Raw genomic sequence first — 17,318 nt, 5'->3', positions numbered from 1 at the left:
AACTAAAACTATGTCTTTCCAATCTTTTGTTATATGCACAATCATTCTATTGGAGCTTAAGCTTCAGCATATGAACACTGATTGGGCTTTTGACATCATACTGGGCTGGACTGGGATGCAGTTAATTTTCTTCACAGCAGACCATATGGTGGTGTGTTTTGAATTTGTGATTAAAAAACTGTTGATAACACATCAGTGTTTTGGCTACTGCTTACACAGTGTCAAGTTATTCTCTGCTCCCCACTCTGTACCCCCATGTGTGCCTGTTACAAGCTGTGTTGCCCATGTACATCTGTGTTCTAGACTGTGCCTGTTCTGGCTGAACAAAATCCAAGTCTCACAGCTGCCTTATTTTACATTAGTCAGCCTCCAGATCCCTAAGCAATGAAACATGAACTTTTAATTTCTTGCACTATTTTGTAGTTGGTTGTAAACTTAAAAAGATTTTTTTTTTTTCAGTTTACTACCATAACAAAGTTCAGCAATAGAAAAGTTAATTCTGTAACAGAGAAAACGACAGAGTATGTTATAGGTTCATCTAATGAATGTCACTGCCAGTTAAAAAGCAATAGAAAATGGATGGTGAGCACTATGTGAATTTAGGTCAAACCAGATAATTTTTGTACATTTAGAAATCCCAAAGAAAAAACTTTGGCATATGCTCCTAGTGTTGAGCAATGGACAGAGCTTTGTGGGCATCCACTGGCAAGGCTTTAGAACCTGGCAGGGGTATCAGAAAAAGTACAGCAATAGTCCAGGACTAATGCAATTAAAAACACAAAATTGTTTACACAGGGTTTTTTAATCTCCACACAACAATAAGAAGAAAGTAGGTTTATATTATCTTCAAGATAAACTTGAAAATGCTACAGTCTGTTCATATCAGGACTTCATAAATAAACATTATTTCCTTAACTTTCTAATCAAAACCAGATACGAGGAAGTCAGTAATTTTCAGTAAGCAAAAAGCTGACTTGTCTTTCCAAATCTCATCATCCTCCTATACTAATCATAATATTTGTCCAGCTTAACTATTATATAAGTTTATAAATATAGCAATATGATTAGACACTAGAAGAAAGGTTTGTTTTCTATTTATCACAGGACTCAAATTACTTCTGACAGACCTGGCCTAAGAAAATTGACTACAGCTTTCCAGGATGGCTGATTGGAGCATGATTTGGAAAGAAAACTATTTGCCTCCAGAAACAACTGCTGTGTTATGAAACTCTTGGGCCACTGGCCAAGACTGACCTGGCCAACCATCACAAAGCACCAAACCAGCCATCAGCACCTAGCAGAAGCTGCACTGGCCACAGTGCCTCAGGCTGGAATCACACCCTATAAATAAAATGCTGTCCACAAGGAAGAGTACAGAAAATAAAGGCTGAGTGTATATCAGGGCAATCAGGTTTTCCTTGGATTCCTGCCCCCCCCTTCTTCAAAACTGTTTGGGTTACATCAGGTAAAACCCCTCAGCAGCCTAAGTGCTGGCAGCAGATCACGCTCTGAGCTCTTTGACCTTCCTGAGGTTCAAAGCAAAGGAGGAGAGGGAGGCACCATGCTTATTGCAGGAAAAAGAGCTGGATGTGGCAGCTAATTTCTAATTAGCCAGAGGTTCTAGTGGACTTCACAGCACCAGTGTGGTATTGTCTCCAAGACCAACTCAAACACATAACATGGGCAAGGCTCTCCAGCAAAGGGAGAGATGGATGCAGCTCCAGGAACGGAGCAATATCACACACATGCTGACAAATGTCCATGTACTCCTCACATCCTCCTCCTCACAACTGCTTCCTTCAGTCTGCTAAACTCATTTAGGGACCAAATGGCTTGTCTCTGAGGGCCAGATTTGTCACTCAGACTATCTTTTGAAGCAGTCCAATATAGGCTAGAGAAGGAAAAGAAAACTGAGCATGCCAGAAGGAGAAATACTCTCCATTACATGGACACAGTTTAAATGAGCTACATAACACAAGGTTTTCAAACTGCAGAACACAACTAACTGCAGGTAAGAATACTCCTGAACATCACAATAACAGGGGTAGATAGACAGTCAAACAGACCTTGCAGATCCTGGGGATGCACTGATTTGAACTTCTCACCTTCCACATGAGGAGGATGGTACCAGAAATTGCTCTTGAAAGATGGAAATAGGTACATAACATGAATAATAAATCACTCAGTAACTCATTGGCATATGTAGTTACCTCTGCTATTTCCTAGCTAGTGTTTATTGTAGATTAAATTAATAGGGAAAAATTAGCATGATAGAGAAACAGATGAGAGCAGAATACAATAACAACATAGAGAAACCAAAACAGTTCAGTAAGTCAAATCTGGGATCAGCTCTCAAATTAAACTGAAATTAAGAGGAATTCACCTCTTCATTAGCTATGTCAGTTCACATTAACAACACAGTCTATTACAAAGCAGCTGAGAAATATCTGCATCACATACACAGCTTATCAAACCTGCTATGGTTGGAGAGTCACCTTTACCAACTCATCCAATTAGCATTACCCACTAAAAATTACCTTCATATACAAAAATCAAGAGAAATTTATCAATGAAAAAGCAGTTGAGATACTATATACACCTAATAACTCACAATAACCTAGTGACAGGAGATAACTCCATTTTGGAGTCAAAGTTATGCAATTTCCTGAAAAGTTTCATGAAGATCATAATTAATAATGCACTATTAGAACTAATTAAAGCCAATTTTTTCAAGAAAATAAATCTTAAGTCATCCTTTCCTCCAGAAAAATACATATGATCTTTATTATATTTCCAAATTAATATAGTATTTACTTTTTGGAAGAGAACTAATGTATCAACCCAACATTTCAAAAACTCAGAGGCAGATTATTTATAAGAGTTTATAACCTTAAAAAATTATCAATAGAACCTCAAGATTTTCTTGGTCACAATAAATAGTTCTCTATGAGAATTAAATTCAAAATGCACTGGAATAGTTAGAACAAAACATCTGACAAGTACTCAATCACTGCCTAACTATAACATGGTACCAATCTCAAGACTACTTGATGTAATGTCCCAGTCTACACATGGAAGGCTACTACTATGAAGGTCCCTTATGACTCTCTCTCCAGAAAGTAAAGCATTCTTTATTTATTTTAAGTAATTCAGAACAGTCTACATAAAGTGAGACACAGCAGAACACAGTACAGTGGAGAAACAGTTTCTCTTCCCCAAATGCCCCTTTTACCATAAAGCCTTGTTCACAGATACAGAAGAAAATTTCACATTGTCTGCAATATTTTTTATGAGGAATTTTCACTTGCATAATAGTTAAGATTAAATTTGTGATGAAAAAGATTAAAAATGCAATTTCAAGTCTACCCATCAAACAAATCTTAATTTTTGCTGTTGTTTTATAACACTAAAAGATAAAGATTCTAATAGGAAAAAGTTGCTTAGGCCAGGCCAGAGAGTTCATAAGGGGTTCAAAAAGTTCATAAGAGTTCAAAAATAACTAACGTACCTAAACATGATGCAATATAATAAATTATTTCACTTAGTAGAATGTCTTGATTTACTTGACTGTTAATATTCTGCAGAGACAACTAACTGAAAGCAGAAATCCTCAAATGAGGAGTTTGTAATTGTTACTGTTCTCTCTTCAGCCATTACCTCAAACTCACCACACTGACAATAGATTCTGTCCTAACCTAAAAATACAGTTTCCTTTTATTGGAAAGATACTCTAAAAATGTATTGCACATGCATCTTGTAGAGTGGGCTGTCCAGACCCAAAACTGCCTGCTGAATTCTTGGCCATGAGAACAGGGGCACAGGGAACAGGGAGCCCCTGGCAGCTCACTCTGCAGCCTTGTGCAACTCAAGAAGAAGGAGCTTCAGAAAAACCAAGCTGGTTTTCCTATTATTTCCCACCTCTGCCAACATGCAAGATGCTGCTTCACACATGCCTCTCATGGGCAAGGCAGCCTCCCCTCTTCTCAACCATTCAGAGGAATGAGGCATTTCTCCAGGTGCCAGATTAAAGGTGTTCTCCCACTGCACAGGGCAGACATCTCACTAGGCTGCCAAGCAACTGGGGCATGGTGCTGGAGTCTTTGATCAGCTTCTACTAAAACCCAAAAGCCTTCCAACAAGCACAGAAATCAGGGGGCTCACAATGAGGGGAATAGTCTATAGAATCACTGTTATGCAGGGAAATCACACTGCCCTGCAGAAGGTGCAGCAGCTGATAACCTGACAGGGTCCCTCTGGGTGCCATGGGGGCTGGGGTGGCTGCAGGAGCACACTGCCTGATGACAGATACAGATTACTTGATGATCAAAGATGCAGGGAGTGGATACCATGGACACAAAAACATTGATTTTTTTTGTTTCTTTTTTGAACACTTGTGGTACAACATTGAACCACAGAGTGTAAAAGATGGATACCAGTACAGACTCCCTAAAATGACAGGGAAGAGCTTATCTTACAACTTGTGCTTTGCTGGCCCAGTGTTATTTTCCATGCTAGAAAGCAGGAGGGATTGTCCTCCAGCACTAGCACAGTATATTATTTGGCATTCTTGCCTTGGGGATGCTATTTATCATTTAGGCTACCTGGCCTTCATGCCATGTACCCAACAGAGTAGACCAGAGCTTTACAGCAAAGAAAAGCTAGTCATTATAACAGAAAAAGTAACATATCTAGCTAATCTGTACTGTACATAAATATTTTTAGAAAATACAAAAAATTTCATATTTGTCACAACAGCCACACTATTTTGGTTTTTGAGATGAAAAGCTTAACAAAAATGGAAACTGACCTCTTAGTGCCAAACATGATGGTGCGGGCTTGTTTCACATTTATGAAGCAGTGCTCTGCACAGGCTGCTTACATTGACCTGGATGAGAGGAAAAAGAGATATTTTTAAACCAAGAACCTGGATTTTAATATCCTGAACAATAAGTACATTAGTAAGTATCATTCAGTGAAACTTCAGAGAATACCTGGCAATTTTACAGAAATAAAAAATGGTCAGCAAAAGTATGCCAAGTCTAACAAATAAATTTAAAAAAAAAAAAAACCACACCAAAAAAACCAACAACCCAAGACCATTTCCTACTAGTAGGGCACCTGACATTATTAGAGCAGCTGCTCAACAAGCTATGCCTAACACTATATGATAGTGCAACATCTAAAAGTCCTTGCCTCTTACAGTGAGAGTCATGTGCCCAAGTGAAATGCACATGCCTTAAAGCAGCTAAACAGGTCTCCTGTTGCAGTTACATTGAGACAGATACAGCTAGCTTCTCCACCAGTCCTTTAGCAGCAAATTACACACACCTTCTCTTAATGAACTTCTTACCTTACAACTCTCACTCCTAGTTTCATAGACCTCTCTCAAGTAACTCTGACTCCTTTTCATATAAGCAGCTCTACAGAGCTCTGAATCCTTCTTTCACTCTGCATGACTGGCTAATCCCAAACTGTCCCTTTTCCAGCCACCTTACCCTGGCTGTCCCTTACTCAACATCTTCTCACCACATCTGTCCCCTACATGATCAAATATCTCTTACCTCCTCACAGCACAGCCAGCAGACTCTTGGTCTCATGCTCCAACTCAAACCACAAAGTTCCACCTGTAACTGGTGGCCAGCTAACCCACTCCTTTATATCCCCCAAACTGATTGGGCAGACACGGATGCTTCCACTCCTTAGTAATCAGTACAGTTGCAAGTCATTGGGAAAGATTCCCTCCTGCACCATCCTTTCAATTTAGCTACCTACAGTCTTCCTGAATTTCCAGTCTGCACAAAGCTATATAAATTTGTATCTTAACTGCGTTTTGGTACTCTATTTGCTGCATGACTATCTCAGTAAATTAGTAATTTTTCCAGAAAGAAAATATTATTATAAATAAGAAATTTCCTGGTGTAGATCTACTTAATACAGACCTCAGGAATTAGCAGTAGTATTACTGCAAATATAATAATAAATTCCAACTTTTACATAAAAATATGAGATTACAGAATATTAGAATAATTAGGTCGGGAAAACTGCCTAGTCCAGCCTTCAGCTCAAAGCAGGTATAATTAGATCATGTCCACAACCTCTTTTGGAAACCAGTTCCTGTAACTCATCACCACCATGGCAAAAATATCTTTCCTGACATATAATGACTTTTCCATATTATACCCTGTGTGCACTGCCTCATTCTATCTGCATATCTCCAAGAAAAATCTAGCTCCAGCTCCTCTCTACCCTTCACTCAGGTACTTGTTGACAGTACTAAGGAGGTCTCTTGCCATCTCCTCTGACACTGAGTTGAATCAGTTCTCTCAGCTTTCTGTCGAATGACATTTGCTACAGTCCTTTGGCCACCTCATTTGGTCTCCATAAGTGGACATCCTTCTTGCTGTGGGGAGCCCAAAACTGGACACAGTGTCCACAGTCAGTCTCACAAATACCAAGCAGAAGGCAAGGATCTTCCCCTGACCTGCTGGCTAAGCTTCTGCAGATGCAGCTGAGGCAAAGAGGTGACTCTTTGCTCTAAGGGCACATTGTTGGTTCCTGTGCAAATTGCTGCTCCCCTCAGATCCCTTTCTGTACCACTGCCTCCCAGGCATTCTGTCCCCAGCCCATCCCATTACACAAGGTTATTCACCTCATTGGCAAGACCTTGCATGTTATTTTGCTGAACTTTGTAAGAGGGTTCACTTCTTCAGCCTGCCCAGGTGCCCCTCAATGGCAGCACTGCCCTCCAGCAGCTCCTTCCCCAGGCAAGTCAGTACCTCACTGAGTGTTTGGGTCCCCAGGAGAGCCCCTGGGGCTCTGCAGCCCCAAACAGGGAGCAGTAGCCTCCCTTGATGTGCCACCCAAGTCAAGGGCTCCAGCATGCAAAGGGCTTCAGCACCAGTGTGTGACAGGGAACATGCCCTGTGGGACATGAGACCATCCCTGTACATTCTCCACACTACTGCAGGCAAGTTTGAGCAGAGATGCTCTGCTGTGCTAATAGCTGTGGCAAGGTAGACACTGCTGCTCCCCAGGAGCTTTGCCCTCCCAAAGCAGGATTCAGCCATTCCCAGCAGCAGGCAGAAACAGCTCCCAACAGAACTGAAAGCAGAGACTCAAAATGCTGCACAAACTGGAAAGAGCAACCTTGATGAGAAGCCCAGTCAGTGCTCTGGATGCCCTGCACCCTCCCAGCTCCACAAATCAAGTAACCTTTGAACCACCTGTTTACAGCACTCTGCTCCATCAATGCCTAAGGAGCAGCTAAGTAGCACCTGGAAAGTGCAGGCATGTGCCAGCCCTTCCAGCCTGAAGGTTCTGCCACCAGGCCCTTCCCAGGAGAAGGCAGCAGCTCCCAGCCCTGGCTCACTTCCCTTGTGATTGTCATTGCACACACCCACTGCCCTCAGAATGTATAATATTGATGCTAATGAAGCCTTTCTGCCCTTCTCTCAAATGTTCAGTTTAAAGCAAAAATAGCTTACAAATTCAGACATTCTATCCTAGTTTAGTTGATTTGTTGAATGTAAATGTGATAGCTAAATGCAAACATTTTGTCCATCAGGAAGAAGCTGTGATTGCATGACCTTGACTGACAGGAGAATTTTTGTCTACAAACTCCCTTCTAAATTTGTAAGATGCTCTGGGGGACTTCACGTCTCCATGTCAGATCAGATAAAATGACACCAGGTGAAATGTCTTGTTACTTCCAGATGAGGAAGCAGCATTTTCACAGCACTATATTCATTATGGGTTGGGGCAATGATATTTTTGTCTCAATTTACCAGCTGCTCTTAAAGCGTTTTCTTTTTTTGTTTGTGTAGGGCTTTTTTTGTTGTTGTTTCAGTGTCTCTTTAACTTGCACAGCTGCAAGGAGTTGAAGGGAACCTCCCTCTTCTTTTCCATGCCCTCTTGTTCCAGCACCACAGCCTTAAAGCTGGGCAAGAAGCACAAGTATCATCAGCCTGAAGTACATTTTCCTTCCCATGCAATTATTCTCCCTGCCACTTACCAACACCAGTCCCTCTACACTGAGAGCAAAACAAAAGCCTGCTTCCAGTTAGTTGTCTTGATGGGGAATTTCTAAAGGCTTTAAGTAGGCCAAGTGTCCACTCCAATTGAAAATCAATGGATTTGGGGCACACACATCCCCTGCATGTTCTGAGGAGTCACTCTCCAGTTCCCAATTTGTGATTGTCAGGCTAACCAGAAGCTGTTCCTACACTGGCAGATATGCAGCTCAGAGATGAAACATGGATGAGATTAAGGATTGCAACTGAGCCTCTGCCCCAGTGCATGTATTGTCTCAAGCCATTCAGGCAGCTGATTATACAATGTGGAGCCTAACTGTGCAAATGTGCTAAGAGATCTGAGTCAGGCATTCCTTTTCTCCTAGAAATAACAAGGTTCAAGCTCCAAAATTAAATTTTCAGAAGCATTTAAGTTGTGACCAGAAGTCCAGCTCTCATATTTAAAAATGGCACAGTTGCTTATGATCCTGTGAGCATCAGTGGAACTTTGACACTGAAAATTTTAAGCCAAATTTATTCAATCATTTGATGATCTTCTCCATTTCCACTAGAGAACATCATTCATAAGCATCTTACATTAGTAGGCAGGACTGCCTTTCTGTTTGCAAGAAGTTTTAACTGAAGGGCTCTGATGCTTTCTGTCTCTTTTTGGATATAAATAAAAATGTCAGGGATCGACATAAGGTACTGAAGTTCCCAGGAAATAGGACAAGCTACTTGAGGGAAACCAAGAGGTATAAAATTGATGAGTAGCTGAAGCAGGTTCCCTTCCCTTGAAGGTGACTGCTGCAGAAGTAGGAAGAGGATGGTGTTGGACACAGAATCCCTGAATTGTTTAGGTTGGAAAAACCTTTAAGATCAAGTTCAACCATTAACCCAGCACTGCCACCTATCTCAGCAGAAACTTTGCTGCCCTCATCAACTTCCTTTTCCTCCAGGCACAACTATATCCTTTCTGGAAAAAAAAGAAAAGACTGATACAGTAACCAAATACATTAAATGAAACACTAATTCAAGCTCTGGACTTTTTCCCTTCACACAGAAATTTTCTGGTTATGCACAGAAATGTTTCCCATAGCATTTCACTGGCTTATTAAGTGCTTTCAGCTGAACCTACTCTCTTTCTGGTGGAAAATACTCTTCACAGGACAAAGTGGCATAACAGCCTTGGAAAACAGCCCTAACTTTCTTGTTAACAGCCACTTTGCACAGAAGGAGAAGCAAAATATCATTTATCTACTTGGAGATAAATTCTGAAAGCTAAGACTTTCAGAATGAGAACCTTCTTAACAGCAATACTGATTTCTAAAATGTCTTTAAGATGCCACTAAAACTGGCAAAAAATCTCAGTAAACCTTTTAATTTGCCCCAGATATATTTAAATATAATTTACAGAGATTCACACTTAAAACCATGCAAATCTGAGAATAATGATCAAGAATAAAAATATTTTCAGTTAAGAAACAATTGTATTATAGTAAAAAAATATGGCAAAGGATGTTCATACAGAATTATATAATTAAATATTTATCAAAGACCTGGAGACAGCAATGGAATGTACAAACATCCAATTTGCAGATGGCCCCAAATTAGGGGAGACCAGTTGATATGCTTAAGGGACAGGCTGCCATCCAGGGAGAGCTGGACAGGCTAGAAGCATGAGCTGACAGGGATCTCATGAAATTCAGCAAGGACAGATACAAAGAGCTGGATTTAGGAAGGAGAAACTCTTGCAGTGGCAGAGGCTGGGCACTGCCTGGCTGGAAGGGCAGCAAATTGAGCATGAGTCAGCAGCAGTCAGGGCAGGGAGATGGTAAACAGCATTCCAGACTTTATTAGCAGGAACATAGCCAGCAGACAGAGGGGAGGGATCATACTGCTTTATTAAAAAGTCATCAGACCCTCCCTGAAATACTGTATCCAGTTCTGCAGCCTGCCCTTGATGCAAGAAGGACATTGATAAACTGGAGAGTTCAGGTCAGCACTGAACACACAGCCCAGAGAGGCTGTGCAGCCTGGCTCCTTTGAGTGCCTCAAACCCACCTGAATAAAGCTCTGAACAACCTGCACTAACCTCACAGCTGACCTTGCCCTGAGCAGGAAGGACTAGAATCCTTCAGAGGTCCCCTCCAAATCGAGTTATCCTGTGATCCTGTAAGTCTGTATAGAGATGGGAAAACATAGAAGGGGGTGCAAAATGATGGTTGAAGCTGGGATAATTAAAATATAATGCTGGCACAAACACAATGACAGGATAACAGATAGTTTTCTGCTTGAAGGAAGCAGCAAGTGTAGCTTCTGTCACTAAATCCACACAATATATTCAATGTGATGGTGTAGCTCTGCCACTCATTCCCTGTTAGAACATCCACCTCTGCCTGTGGGCAATTCAAGATAAACCCTAACTACTGTAACAGGAAAAAAAATTCTTTGCATGCTCTCTGTGGGAATGCTAAAGAAATGTATTGATTTTTTGAAAACAGAGAAAAAGAAAAAAATAAACAGCCATTTTCCCTGGGTATTTTACCCTCCTTCACCTTTGTGGTAGCACATAGAGCTTCCTTTCCTACAGTTTCAGGATAAAGGGACATTTCTCTACATCTTTTAGACAGTCTTAAAATCCAAGTTCCTTGGAAATCTAAAATGTGGGGGGAGGGGGGAAGACTGTTAAAAACTGCTTGTCCTTCTCTAGGCACAATTGGACCATCCATTATTTATTATTAATTAAGCAGTGGATGTGCAGAAAACACCATGAATACAGAAAAGACTCATGGGCAGTAGCCAGGATTGATCAGGTTTTCAATATTTTTCTTTATTTACAAAGACATATAAAGCTTGGCAAAGTTTCTCCCACCCCTCCCTTCTTTCCAGGCTCAACTTCACTCCTGACTTTTATCTCCCTTCTCAGGCAGCAAGGGGGATGAGGAATAGGGGATGTGGTCACCCCAAAATGCTTCATCTCAGCCACTCCTGCAGGCTCACAGGTCCTGCCAGAGCTGTGCCAGCGTGGGCTCCTCTCCATGAGCTGTTGTGTGGGCTGCAGCCTCCTCCAGAGCTCATGCCTGGCTGTGCCATGGGCTCTCCACTGGCTGCAGACTGGGGATCTGCTCCACCATGCTTTCCCAGGGGCTGGGAGGATACTTGCTTCCTTCTGGTCTTCTCCAAAGGCTGGAAACAATCTTAAAACCCAATCACCTCCTCCCCCTCTCTCTTCATCTTGGTATCTACAGAGATGTTCCTCTCTTCTCCCCCTGCCTCCTCTCTCACAGCTGCCCCACAGATTTTTTTACCCTTTCTTATAATTGTTACTACAGAGGCACCACCAGCATCACTTATGGGCTCAGCTTTGAGCAGCAGCAGGTTCACCTTGGAAAATGTGGAACTGGCTCTGTGAGACATTGGGATGGCTCCTGATGTCTCAGGGAAGCCACCCCTGCAACTCCCCCATCACCAAATCCTTGCCATGTAAACCCAGCTTTCCTTCTGTCTGATTACAAGCCATTTGAGAAATTGTATCAGATTTCCATATATCATTTGCTAATGCTGCAGACAAAATATAACACAGTTATATAATTTACAACAGCAGAGGAAGGACTGCAGGGTCCATAAGTAATTCCATACAAATAAAAAGGTAGTGATAAGACAATTCCTGGGACCAAAGCTGATAAACTGCACTTTTTTGTACTCTTTTGCTCTGTTATGAAATGTAGTGCCAATCCAGTATTTCAGAAGCATTTTTAAACAGATAAACACCCTCTCTCCTCAGAATAAAATAATGTCAGACAAATGAGGGAACAGAACTTCACAGACTGGAGTCTCTAGTTAACCAAACCAAAGGTAGCAACTTCTGGAGGACAAAGAAATGAAGATGAGCTTTGGATGTAATTATCTGAACTAATTCAAGAGACTTGAGTGAGGACAACTCAGATAGATAAAATAGAATATGTCAAGTACATGAGCTTATTAGCTATTATCATAAAAAGAGGCATAATAGGGGGCTTTTGTATTTTCTAATTACAGATGCTAGAGACAACAACAGTAGTAGATTCATTTTAGGAATACATAGATTCTGTTCTTCAAATTTTGGATTTTAAATAATGCTATGATAATGATTTTCATTTTAGCTACAGCTCCAGTGGTAATTACTTATATCTAAATTAAAGATATCACTTAACTACACAGAAATAGTGATTTCAATATATCAATTTCCTGTTAAATAGACACTCAAAACACTTTCACTTTGTTTAGCTTGTTATTCAAAAAGAAGAAAATAAAAAGAATGACATTTATTCAATACAATGTGAAGAGTATTTGTGTTTAATCACTAGCTGGTTGAAGATTACACCCCAAGATATGATAATGCAAATTTCCCTAACTCTATTAAATAAAGCTCTTCTCAGTTCACTTACTAAGTCTCCTGTAATCAGCTGCCAAGTCTATCTATTTATTTCCATGTTATCAACACCAAAATATCCCTTTCATTCATAATCACTGTGGTTGCCTCACTGCCATTAACTTAATGACATTAATGATTTTCATTCTATCTTTTTAAAGTCACAAATACAGAAATTACAATATAAAATATTTACAGTACCTTATTTTCTTTTCACAAATTATATAGATCCAGGTTTGCTGCCTTCTACTTCTACTCCTTTTGAAAATGAAGTCCTAAACTAGAATCAGATCCAAGAGTGCTGCTGCCTATAGACTGTGTCACTCTCAGACCAAAATTTTGGGTCTGTAAGAACTAGTAAAGAGGTTTTTTAGAACAAAGCTTACCCTTTCAGTTTGATAAATAACTAAAGTATTTCACTTCTTGTCACTGTGCAGCTTTCACCCCACCAAGCACAGCTATAGCTAAGGTGGATATATCATGTATACATAAAAGGCTCATGTGTGACTGTGGCCCCTAAAGGCAATTTTTCAGTAATTTCTCCCTCAGTACCACTGTAAAACGCTGGCTGCAGCCACAGTTCTAACTTTCCACTCCTAAAGATCAATAGGCCAATTTCTACTGTTTTTCTTTCCAAACAGAAGTTACAAAATTAACTCTCACAGAAGATACTATTCTTAGAAGACACATTTATTTATTTTACAAAGTCAGCAAAAAATAGGGAGAAAATAAAATATGAATACCCAAAACTGAAACCAGCCAAGAATACACTCAATGAAGAACATGCTCAGCTTTGTAAGGCTCTGTTTGGCAGAGAGGTGGAACAAACAATAAGTGGATCACAGGAGTGTCAGAAATTTAATGAACACAGAAGAGAGATAAACGGCTAAAAGTTATCAGGAGACTACCTACTGTTTAATCTTTGTCCAAAGCAGAATACAATGTATTTAAGCCATTTCTAATATTTATTGGCCTAACTATAAACTGTTAAAAAGCCCAAAGGATGGAGATTGTACAACCTGAAATTCTTTGTGATACTAAATGTTAGATATTTGTTCCCAAAACCAGAATTCTTTGCCACAACTCAGGCAAATAACAATATTTGTTATTTCCCCAGCAGACACAGAGAATAATTCTTTATTCTTTGTCACAAGAGCACTTCACTTATTTGAGTGCTTTTTCCCGTGTGTCCCCAGTACTTCTTTTTTACCAAAACATCTACTTAAAATTCATTTTTTACTAGACATCATATTTAGGTTTCTGATCACACCTATTCATATTTTAAACTGTGGATGCCCAAAACTGGAGATGGTATTCAGATGGTATTCAGGAATTATTTACTATCTTGCATATGGCAATGCAGGTTCTACATTCCATTTTGGTATTTTTCTTCCTCCTCATCAGTAGCTAACGTTCAGTTTGCTGTTTTTCTCTCAGGATTTTTTCCTAGAATTCCTACACAGCTAATCATTCCCAGTCTCATATCTGTAAATATTTGGAACTCAGCAACACATCACACTTCTCAAAAATAATTTATTAATGTGATTGCTTCAGCCACCTTCCTATATATCTTACTGTGGAAACCATTAAGCTCACAGGAGTTAATATTTGACTAATAAATTAAAACTATAAAATTTCTAATCCATCAATCATCTGTGGGGGCCAAAATATCTTTGACATTAAAGCTAGAGCAGGTAGTCTGAATGCAGCATGTTTTACCACCATCACCCTGCTCACTGTCATGCAGAAGTACAGGAAATACTGCACTGCTGTTAACCTTTACTGTCCTCAGGCCAAGAGCTGGTCAGAACAAACCAACTCAAAGAATAAAAGATCAAAATTACTTTCCCATCCCTTACATCTTCAGATAAGAAATGTCTTATCCGAATTGCACTAGAATGCAAGATGTTTCTGAATTTTCTTGACATGCCTCTTAACTCTTGCAGATTTCAATTCACTTCCTCTACTGCCCTCCCCTGCCAAAAGAAAAAAAAAAAAAAAAAAAAAAAAAGGCAGATCTAGACCGCCAGAATCTCATATTCTGTGACAGCAATGTAGCCCCTGGCCAGACAGACAACTAAAGAAAGGTCTTGCACAGTCCTGAGCTGCTACAAGTTTGCCAAATCTCTGAGTAGGCACCTATGTCATACATACCTTTCTCTAGCAGCTTTCTAAACATGAAAACTTTTATAAACAAGGAACAGATCATGGAATCATACAATATGTTCAGTTGGAAGGGACCCACAAGGATCATCAAGCTGAACTCCTGGACCTGCACAGGACACCCCAAGAGCCACACCACGTGCCTGAGAGCATTGTCCAAATGCAGCTTGAGCTCTGCCAGCCTTGGTGATGTGACCAGCTCCCTGGGGAGCTGTTCCAGTGCCCAGCCACCCTTTGACATCATCTTTCTCTAATATCCAAACTAATCCTCCCCTGACACAGCTCCAGGTATTCCCTCAGACCCTGTCACCCCTCACCACAGATGAGCCCACAGTTCTCAGTCTCTCCTGACAGGATGGCGACTTCCAGCCCTTCCACCAGATGTGTTCTCTCCTCTGGCCACATTCAAGCACCTGCACGTCCTTCTTCAATGGTGGGGTACAGAACTGTGCTCAGTGCTCAAGATGAGGCCACATCAACACCAAACACAGAGGGACAATCCCCTCTTTATGCCAGCTGTTCTTGCTGTTTGGGGCACCCCAGGTGCAGTTTGCCCTCTGGGCTGCCAGGGCTCCCTGCTGACTCCCTCTGACACGCTGCCCCAGATCCAGCACCCCCAGATTCCTTCCTGCAGGGCAGCTCTACAGGCTCTCCTCTCACAGTTTATACTTGTGCCCAGTGTAATTTTGTCCTAGGTAAAAATCTGGCATTTCAGCATGTTAAATTTAAGATTAGGAAGGTAGCAGAGCAGACACCAAGAGTTAAAGCTGAGTATTAATATGATCCCTTCAAGTAGAGAAAAACATCTCTCAGACCACATAGGCTGTTGGAATGAACAGCTCATAAGGCTACTCACATCAAATAATTTATTAATAAAAATGAATATATTTAATTTGTTATTTGAAGCTATGTTCCAAGAAAATTTTGCATTATATCTAACTTCTCCCAGCAGAAAGCTAAACATGGGAATTACAGATCTTTCATATAAACACTTCTGCCTGCTCTATAATTGAAATGAGGGTTGCTCCATTCACCAGTGATGGCATTCCTATTGCTGCAAGAGGTTTATAACACCACCAGATTATAAAAAGCCTAATCAATGCAAGGATGTTAAAGGAAGTTTTATTTCCATTTTAATAGTTAACAATTTGCTGAAGTTAAAAAAGAGCAGGGAAAGAGCTTTGAACGTGCCTAATTTTACTAGTCAAGATTTGACAAGGAAATTGATACATTTCCAAGAATAAATACAAGAGTTGGAGAGATGTCTTTTGGCATCTGTTGGTACAATACTTTACCCAACTTCTGCAGGGCAAAAGATCTTTTTGCCAAGAGTACAAGATACGTGGTTGAAGTGAAAGGGAACAAACCCACAAACAAAAAAACACCATGAAAAAAATCAAGTTTTGGTACCATCTCTTGGGTAGCCCTGATGCAGGATAAATGAAAGGTTATTCACAAGGTCTGTAGGTCACTACTAGAAGCATGCAGAGTCCCCTCTGCAGCACATGTCATTATCTTGGTGTCCAGTAGAAACCACCAAGGGCTCTCCCCAACAAAAGATTTTTCTTTGGAATGCAAAGGATCATATCTGATGTTCAAAGCTGAATACCAACTGTTGCACATGGTGGAGAAACAAAATACATGCTGGTACTGGAAGTGCAGTGATCTGCTGGAGACTCAGAAACTTTATTTTGTAAGAATAAAATCTCCAAGAAAGTACGAGACAAATGTCTTTTGTCTTTTGTAGGTATTACAGGATTTTGCAACCAGAATATGCATTTTGGGTTACGGTTTGGGTTTGATTACTGCTGGTTAAGAACACAGGACAATCTAATTTTGGGGTAAAATCTCCTGGAGTGGACCACATTCAACTGTTGGAATAGCTTCAAAATACTCCATTGAGAGTACCTCCTAAAAAAGTGCAAAAATGCCAGACTGGGAGCTGAGCCCAGGATACCCCATTTGTAGAGATGCCATAGCCTTCAGCAAGGCAGAAAACCAGCAACCTGCAGGCATGCTGCAAATCCTGGCACATCCAACCAAAAAACTGAGACTATCACTCAATGTGTGCAAGGGAAACTGTTCTTGCATCTCTTTCCTGGCATGTCACTCTAAATCAAAATTTATCACAGCTGTTTAAGAATCTTTGGAAAGCATTGCTTCTTCCAGGTTCTAGGTATTGGAATATTCTGTTTGAACAACAACCTGCACATCCATGTCACTATCCTGTAAGAGTCTACAGCTTCAATAAACTCAGACTTAACTACAGGTTCTGAGAGTAAGACATAAGCAATAAATAGGTTATTCTGGTCTCCTTTGCATTCTGAGGAATCAAATATGTCTGTGGCAGAGTAGGTTCCAAAAGAATCAGCAACAACCTCCTAAATGGAAGCAATCAAAAGCCTACTGTAGCTTTGATTAACAAAAGCATTGCACATCATCACTGAAGATAAGGAAAACATTGCAGGATAATTTAATTGATCCTAAGAATTTTTTACCCTCGACAGCCATCCTTCTTCTGTTGAGTGGCATGGCAATGCTCTTTTTCTAAGACACAAAATTAGACAGCATTTGAAAACAAAATAAAAACAAAAGCTGAAGCATTTTCCCAAATCTTTATAATCAGAATGCTATAGTTTGCGTCACAAACTTTTCAAGATGCCAATCAAACCAAAAGCTAAATGTAAAATTAATAAAAATCAAGCACCAGACAACAAAAACAGAAGGAAACT

At 40.3% G+C, this 17,318-nt stretch overlaps 1 protein-coding gene across 14 annotated transcripts in view; it reads right to left on the bottom strand.

Annotated features, from left to right (window-relative positions):
• Positions 1–17,318, bottom strand: part of OXR1 (oxidation resistance 1) — a 255,302-nt gene that overhangs the window by 216,698 nt on the left and 21,286 nt on the right. For 12 of the 14 annotated variants that reach the window (XM_079300938.1, XM_079300950.1, XM_079300954.1 and 9 more), the window contains exon 2: positions 4,808–4,885. The exons of the other annotated variants lie outside the window; for them this stretch is intronic. Coding sequence is in view for 4 of the 12 variants with exons in the window: in XM_079300954.1 (XP_079157080.1) it covers positions 4,808–4,824 (17 nt within the window). In the remaining 8 variants the exon portion in view is untranslated. The remainder of the gene's footprint in view (positions 1–4,807; positions 4,886–17,318) is intronic. 14 annotated transcript variants of the gene reach the window in all.

This window comes from Erithacus rubecula, assembly GCF_903797595.1.
Source record: "Erithacus rubecula genome assembly, chromosome: 3".
In the NCBI taxonomy this organism is placed as follows: domain Eukaryota; kingdom Metazoa; phylum Chordata; class Aves; order Passeriformes; family Muscicapidae; genus Erithacus; species Erithacus rubecula.
The sequence above is the reverse complement of the archived record's forward strand: the minus strand, read 5'-3'. Positions and strand labels throughout refer to the sequence as shown.